Below are 8,475 nucleotides of genomic sequence, written 5' to 3' on the forward strand. Positions count from 1 at the left end.
GAGACTCGCTTGAGCCCAGGAGTTGGAGGTTGCTGTGAGCTGTAATGCCACGACACTCTCCCCAGGGGGACAGCTTGAGGCTCTGTCTCAAAAAAAAAAAAAAAAAAAGAATATAAAATACAATAAACCAAAAGGAGAGGGGTGTGCAAAATACTGATAAAATCCTTATCTGAGGGGTGGCGCCCGTGGCTCAAAGGAGGAGAGCGCTAGCCCCATAGATGGCAGGTTCAAACCCAGCCCCGGCCAAAAACTACCAAAAAAAAAAAAAAATCCTTATCTGAAAGAACCAAAGAAAGTCCTATTCAACCTATCTCAATTATCTGACCCTGTTTGGAAAGCTATTCTATCAGAACTTTTGAAAGATCTTTGATTAAAAAAAAAAGATACACAGCAATTAGCTATTTTATTATTTTTAAAAGTTTACATTATTTACAAAATTTACAACTACTTCTATAAAAATTTTTTCACAATTTCATAGTGTTATTAGATATTATTATCTTCAGTTTACAATTCAAGAAACAGTCTCATGAGTACCAGGATTGAGGAATCTCTAAACACTGGTAGAACCAGGCAAAAAAAAAGGGGAGAGGAGGGAAAGGGAGGGAAGGAGAGGAGAGGGAGCGAAGAAAAAGACAGGAAAGAAATCTGTTCTCGTTTCACTCAAGTTACCTTTTATAAAAACATTAAATTTAATCAGAATAAATTGTTAATTGAACTTGGGGGATAAAAATATGCCTATTGAAATCCAAATAACTTTCCATGTAAGCCTATCACAGCTATGATTGTCAAACATTTGCAGTTTATATCAGCTTCCATTATTTTAATAACATACGGATTTCTCACTGATAAGCTCTTCATCTACTGCTTATTTTCCTAGAATAAAATGATTTTTAAATATAGACAAAATAATGAAGCTCAAAAGGTATAATTTATGTAACATGAAAATGCTTCCCATCCTTCCAGTCCTTCCAGGCCAATACCCTACCCCGTCCCTCTTCCTGGTTCCTATGTTCCTTCTTCTCTCAGGACTTCACTAATTTGCTTTGAGAAGAAATCTTTCCTTCTGGGCATGTTCTTCCTCTCTTGGTCTTTGTATTTATGTTTTGTCTGGGTCTACCTTTTCCTGTTTGTTTCATTATTCTTTCTCTTCTTCACCAGTCCTTTGGTATCTTTTTCCTCATCCCCAATCATGGCTCCCTAGTCTGAATCTTCTCCCTCCTTAGCAATGACCCACATCGTAGCCCCCTATCATTATGTGTCCCTCTCTACCAGAAATGGAACTATTACACCACTGCTACATCAGTTTGCTTTCAACAGCTACTGATAAAATACCATCTACTTTCTATAACTTATTAGTGGTAAAACTACTGTCTCTATAAACGAATGTCAGTGAACAGCAACTCTAGCTGGCAAAAGTACTAGGAAACTTCATAAGCAATACATGCCATGAAGTATTAAAATAGAGCCTGGATAGAAATTAATTTTTATTAAAACCACATTTTCCCAAAACTAGAGTTATCTATATGGCAAAACTAGATTTATTTGAAGAGATATGAAGAAGAGACTATAATTCTTCTTTCTATAAGTTAGAAAATGAGATACTTTTTCACATCATAATCAAAAGATGCAAAAAGAGGGTAAACTTCGTTACTAAGAAGGATCGACTATAAGAGTACTATAATTTCTTCTTTAAATGTAGACCTACCATCCCAGTCAAAGGCGCTGGAGTTGTGTCTGTATAGAAGTAAGTCGTCCCACCAACAGTTTCCTTTTGGATCACCTGACCAGAAGATGGAGTCTGGGAAACAGGATTATTAACAGGTGTAGAGGCACTAGAAGGCACCATGTAACTCGCTGGATTTGGAGTGTGACTTCTTCTTCTGGGAGCAGGAGAAGTATGTGGAGTAATCTTCGGAGAATGAAGAGGGGATGATCCAGCAGACAATGACATTCCTGAGGAAGATGTAAAAAAAGTTTCTTAATGGAGCAATAATTGGTTTTAGAGAAAAAAAATCTGGAAAATTAAAATGCAAACATTCATTTGGAAGAAGCATCATCTTTAGCCAATTCTAAGTGCAAAAATAAATGACATTTATAGATCTTATCTTGTTTTATTATAGAAAAGACTCTGATTAAAGCAAGGATGTCCAACTTGTGGCCCATGGTCTATATACTGATCTTGTGAGGATTTTTTTTTTTTGCTTATATGTGGTATCAGATATCACAAAAAGTATGCATAGACCTTTTCTTTGCTAATCAGCTTTCAGTAGTGTTTATGTATTTAACGCCCCCCCCCCCAAACTCTTACTCTCCCAAAGTGTGACAGAGGGGAAAAAAAAAGGTTGGCTATCCCTGGATTAAAACAAATGCAAAGACGTTTCTTTTTTCAAATGTAGTTATTTCCACATAAATTAGCAAATTTATTGCAAGAATAGTTTCCTCCATAGCAAGGTTTACATCAGAAACTTCAGTGGTAAGTCACGAAAAATTTAATAAATTAATTTAATGGAAAAGTGGGAAATGACAGAACTGAAGATTATGCCTTTTTTTTTTTTTGAGACAGAATCTTACTTAGTCGCCCTCAGTAGAGTACTGAGGCATCACAGCTCACAGCTGTGCTATCACACCTCAAACTCGATCCTCTTACCTCAGCTTCCCAAGTAGCTGGGACTATCGGTGTCCACCAAAACGCTTGGCTACTTTTTAGAGACGGGGGTCTTGCTATTGCTCAGGCTGGTCTTGAACTTGTCAGCTCAAGCAATCCACCCACCTCAGCCTCCCAGAGTGCTAAGATTACAGGTGTGTGCCACCACACCTGGCCAAAATTATGCCTTTCAAAAAGTCTTTCCTTCCATAAGACTTTTATGAAAGGTATAATTCCTTTTTTATTTAGAATCACTAAAAACTATGACTAATACCAATATAAATATTACATTCTCCCAAAATACCATGGATCATAGTATTTTTTCATAGTATTTTTTTTGAGACAGAGTCTCCCTTTCTTGCCATGTACCACAGTATTAAAAGTCAAATTATCTAATAAAGATCTAGTATATTTCTTTGAGCCAAATACAACAAAATTTCTTGTAAAAGCAAAACACTAAAAAAATTAAGTCTAAGTTGGAATTTAAATGCTGTTTTTTAAATCAAGCAGTATACTGTGTTGATGCCTTTTTGTCTTTAACCTAAACTATAACAACTGTAATTTCCTCAGATGCATACTTTTAAAAAATCAGGCCAAATGACAGCATGAAGTTCTAGTGGAAGTTTTATCCAACCACAACCAATAAGAAAGCATTATGTGCAGAGCACTGTCTGTTATGAATCTATTGTGGAGAAAGGGAAAGGATGGCTGTTTTTACTCATCAGAAGATTCCAATTTAGCTGACAATACAAGACTAGTCTCATGTAAAAGACACAGAATAACTTAAACACTCAAATATAAACTAATATACACACACAAATGCAGATGAAATGCAAATTAATAAAAACCAGGTAGAGTGAATCAGAGGCTTAATGGAGATGTTCAGTTCTAAACAGATTAAAAAGGATATTATCTGAAGCTACACTTAACACTTCCACCCCAAAATGAGTTTATCCAGGAACTGTTTCTTTGGTGAATGACTAAAACTCTTCACCAGTGAAGTAAGACACCACCTTACCATCAAAAAAGGTTACCAAATGCCTCTGGTCATAGAGTTATATTAATAGGGATATGTGTTGAAATTTCTAATAATTCATAAGACACCATATTATGTTCTGAAAACATGTAGGTGAACTGAAGCACTAAGTGGAGAACTGAAGTAACACTCATATTTTCTCTGGATAGAACTTTCATTCTCTCTAAAGAGCCTGCATAATTATTTCATCTGATTTTCTGAGCATTTAAGTAGTAGGCAGGTGAGCAGATCAGGTTACAAACACCATAGTACAGATCAGAAGTTAAGACAATGGCAGGCATATTATTTAACAAAGGACATATGTGCAAAGTCAACAGCAAACGTGGACTCAAATTCAAGTCCCTAAATCCCCACTCTGGTACTCCTATCACTACAACATAACATCTACTCCATTAAAATTAAAATAGGCTGGGTCCAGTGGCTCATACCTATAATCCTAGCACTTTGCGAGGCCGAGGTAGGTGAGCTCAGGAGTTTAAGACCAACCTAAGCAAGAGAGACCCTGTCTCTAAAAAAAATAGCCAGGCGTTGTGGTGGGCATCTATAGTCCCAGCTACTTGGGAGTCTAAGGCAAGAGGACTGCTCAAACCCAGGAGTTTGAGGTTGCAGTGAACTATGCTACCATAGAACTCTACCCAGAGTGACAGAGTAAAACTCTGCCAATAAATAAATAAATAATAAAATAGGCCAAGAACTCTCAAGTATGTCGTCTTCTTTTTTTTTTTTTCTATGAGACAGGGTCTTGCTCTGTTGCCAGGGCTGAATGAAGTACAGTGGTGCTAAAGTAGCTTATTGTAACCTCAACCTCCAGGGCTTAAACAATCCTCCACCTCAGTCTCCCAAGTAGCTGGTAGTACAGATGGTAGCTACCACACTTGGTTAATTTTTTTATTTTTTTAATACAAACCAGATCTCACTATGTTGCCCAGACTGCTCTTAAACTCCTGGCCTCATCTACCTACCACCGCCTCCCAAAGTGTTGGGATTACAGGCATAAGGCACCATGTCTGGCCTTAAGTATGTCTTAAATATATCTAAAAGAAATGTTAAAAACAAAAAAACTCTCTTTTAAAAAATATACTAGGCTCAGCAGCTGTGGCTCAAGTGGCTAAGGCGCCAGCCACATACACCTAAGGTGGCGGGCAGGTTCGAATCCAGCCCCAGCCACCAAACAATGATGGCTGCAACCAAAAAATAGCCAGGCGTTGTGGCGGGCACCTGTGGTCCCAGCTACTTGGGAGGCGGAGGCAGGAGACTCGCTTGAGCCCAGGAGTTGGAGGTTGCTGTGAGCTGTGATGCCATGGCACCCTACCCAGGGGAACAGCTTGAGGCTCTGTCTTAAAAAAAAAAAAAAAAAAATACACTATTTATGAAGAAGCCAAGTTACTAAATTAAGATAAGCCTACTTTTTAGAAATTTTATACTATACCAGAGCTCTGTTTTTATCTAACTCTATATATTATACACTTAATAACAGGTTAATCTATAAAACAAAATTCTACTATATTATTTTCAAAAGATAAGTACTCTCCACTTATCTAAAATGAAAGCTAATTAGACAGTTTTTCCTAAAGCTAGTCTCTAAAACTTTCCAAGATAAAACTGGCCAGCCCACCAAAGATTAGTACATTCATTTACCATCCTCACATTAAACAACACAACAAATATAGCTACATTCTTGAGCACGTTTGATGTGTCAGGCACTAATCTAAGGGCTCCACATACATCAGTCTACTTAATCCTCACAACCACCCTGTGAGGTGGGCACACAGTGTTCATGTCACAAAAAAGAAAAGTAACTTAAAGATCAAAAGAATTATTGTAAGGACAAATTAATTAAACAACAGAATCAAGATTCAAACCCAAGAGTATCTGATTCCAAATACTGTGCTCTCAGTCAATATACTATATAGTTGCCCAATTCTTCAGTCTAACATGAAAGAATGAAAAGGGGACATGTTCTTTCTAGTAACTCTCAGCTCTAGTGTATATATACTATGTGGGGAGGCAGAGGTGCAACATAGGCTGAAGGGAATGATTCTGACACCAAAGTAGGTAGTGACACAAAAACTAGAATCATCTTTATGTTTGAATACATGAAAACAGATTACCAAAATCAATCTAGGGTCAGTTAAGAAGAAAATTCATGCACAGTAGAATTTACATTATACATCATCAAGATTTCTCTTAAGAATTTTTAATTTTGTGAAGTTATCTCGATATAAAGTAGAACTGGAATTTGACCAACTGAGCTGAGGCTGACTGGATTTCTTTAAATACACTCAAAATATAAGCTGAGTATGGCAGCATTCGCCTGCAGTTGGGAGGATCACCTAAGGCACCAGTTCACACCTGCGAATAGCCATTGCATTCCAGCCTGGGTAACACAGTTCGACACCATCTCTTAAAAAGGCGGGGGAGGGACGGGTGGGGTAAAGAAAAGAAAAAATTTCTAAATAAAACACGTACAATAAGCATCACCACCCATAAAGATAATAGGATATTGAGATTGTATAGACAGCTTACTATAATACTAAAAAAAAACCAAATTTAATCCAAAAGGCATGACAGGCATTGTGCCATCTACCTGTGTTAAAGGACAGAGTAAAACACCTACTTCTCTGCCTGGAGAGAGGTATTCTTTACTTAGGAGAATGAAGACAATAAACAAAACATACCCATTCTTAAGGTAAGTTATAAACAACACAAGAGTAGAACCATACTACAGAGAAATAAGCACATGGCCGGCACCTGTACTCAGTGGGTAGGGTCCCGGCCACATACCAAGGCTGGCGGATTTGAACCCAGCCTACGCCAGCTAAACAACAATGACAACTGCAACAAAAAAATAGCTGGGCGTTGTGGTGAGCACCTGTAGTCCCACCTGCATGGGAAGCTGAGGTAACAAGAGTTTGAGGTTAATGTGAGCTGTGACACCATGGTATTCTACCCAGGGGGACAGCTTGAGATTCTGTCTCCAAAATAAATAAATAAATAAAAATAAATTAAATTTAAAAAGGAAATAAGCACAGTAGAATCTCCATAGTTGACCACTTCACTACATTGACCACCTGCTTAAGTTGACCTAATTTGTCTAGACTGGACACATACCACATGTATGTATCAGTACAGAATGCCTAGTTCCTTATATTGACCATCTATGATGTATGTTGACCTAGTTTGTTACACTCCCTTGAATGATCAACTTATAGAGGTTCTACTGTAGTTCAGAATAAGGAACCAAAATTAAAATGAACAGATTCTGCTCAAATCAAGGAAAACTGATTGAACGTTCAGAATTTTTAGTTAAAAATGGCACCTATACTGCATATTATTTAAAATTTAACCAGAGGAATCTTTTACTGAAAGGGTTTTAGGAATCCATTTGATTAATAAAACTGACAGTTTCTATAAATAATGATGTATATTAAATATCTTATAATAGAAGTTTGTTTTACTTAATTAGAAATTTCAAATTTCTTACATGTAAATATTCTTTTATAATTTCTATCTTTCCCTGTGTGGGATGGAAAAGGCTACCAGTGGTTATTGCAAAACTCTGATATTGTCTTGTATAAAACAATACTAAAACAATTATAGTAACACACAAAAGATCACTGTTAAGAAAATCTCTAAGAATGAAATTCTAGTGGTGTCATATCTAATAATTGTACTGTAACTTGTTAAGTGAACTGACATGAGTCATACATTATAAATTAATTGCTTAGGACATTTGGGAAATGCTTCTGAAAAGTACCTAATTCAAATAAAGTAAAGAACAACACAAAATTGTCCAATGGAGAAATTAACCAGAACAATTAATGAGTTACAAAATAAGAAATAAGTTAAAAAACATTCAAGTCTAATTTATAAAGGCAAAGTATCACTGTTTTCGGATGGCATGATTCTATTTCTGGTAAACCTAAAAGAAACAACAAAAATCACTGCTATTAATAATTACAGAATTCATTAGTTGGGGGGATACTATTGCTGAGAAATAGGAGACTGAACTAACACGCACACTGTCCCTCAACCCCCACCAGTAACATGAACACAAAGCACTGTGAGATAAAATATGACACTAAAAATTTTAAAATATTATGTGAGGTAAAAAAGAACAACAGCAACTAAAATTGCAAGAGCAAGAAACTAAATCAGAATTTAAAGCTAAGAAGTTATCTTGGGGAGATATGGAGAAACACAATTTAGTTCAGATACAGTCTCTGAAGTTGAGTTGCTAATCACCACAAAGGCATATAGACTATGTCCCTTGAGCCTGTAAAATGTTTTAAATGAACTAAACCTCTGTGTAAAGCCAGAACTCTAAAAAAGCTAGGAAAGAAGCAACTAGAGGACCAAAACATTTCTGTCAGCCCACAGAACCAAAAGGAAAGGCTGTCTGTGGAAGGGAGATGAAAGAAAAGGCGGAAGGACGGACAAACGGAGTGATGTCTTAAGAGAAAAGGAAACCCCATGCCTGTCCCGTTTACTGGTAAAGGAGAAAAAAAAAACCCATGAGATTTTCTGTATGTTCTAAGAATCCCAATGTGAAGTTAACATAAAACTTGATTTGTTCAAGCAAAACCCTTTGGACACACGGCTGAAGCAAACACTAAACTATTATGATAAACACTTCCACAAACCAAAAGCATATAAGAACTCACCACAGAAAATAACCTCACTTAAAGAACCCCCAAATTGGCTCGGCGCCTATAGCTCAACCGGCTAAGGCGCCAGCCACATACACCTAAGGTGGCGGGTTCGAATCCCCAGCCCGGACCCGCCAAAACAACAA

At 36.9% G+C, this 8,475-nt stretch overlaps 1 protein-coding gene across 3 annotated transcripts in view; it reads right to left on the reverse strand.

The window, feature by feature from the left end:
* The window catches only part of PAN3 (PAN3 poly(A) specific ribonuclease subunit), a 146,439-nt gene that overhangs the window by 38,356 nt on the left and 99,608 nt on the right, over positions 1-8,475 (reverse strand). For all 3 annotated transcript variants that reach the window (XM_003797613.2, XM_023517766.1, XM_023517767.1), the window contains exon 7: positions 1,706-1,953. In XM_003797613.2, coding sequence (XP_003797661.1) covers positions 1,706-1,953 — 248 coding nt within the window. The remainder of the gene's footprint in view (positions 1-1,705; positions 1,954-8,475) is intronic.

This window comes from Otolemur garnettii, unplaced genomic scaffold (assembly GCF_000181295.1).
Source record: "Otolemur garnettii isolate 467f Iridium unplaced genomic scaffold, OtoGar3 scaffold00120, whole genome shotgun sequence".
Classification (NCBI taxonomy): domain Eukaryota; kingdom Metazoa; phylum Chordata; class Mammalia; order Primates; family Galagidae; genus Otolemur; species Otolemur garnettii.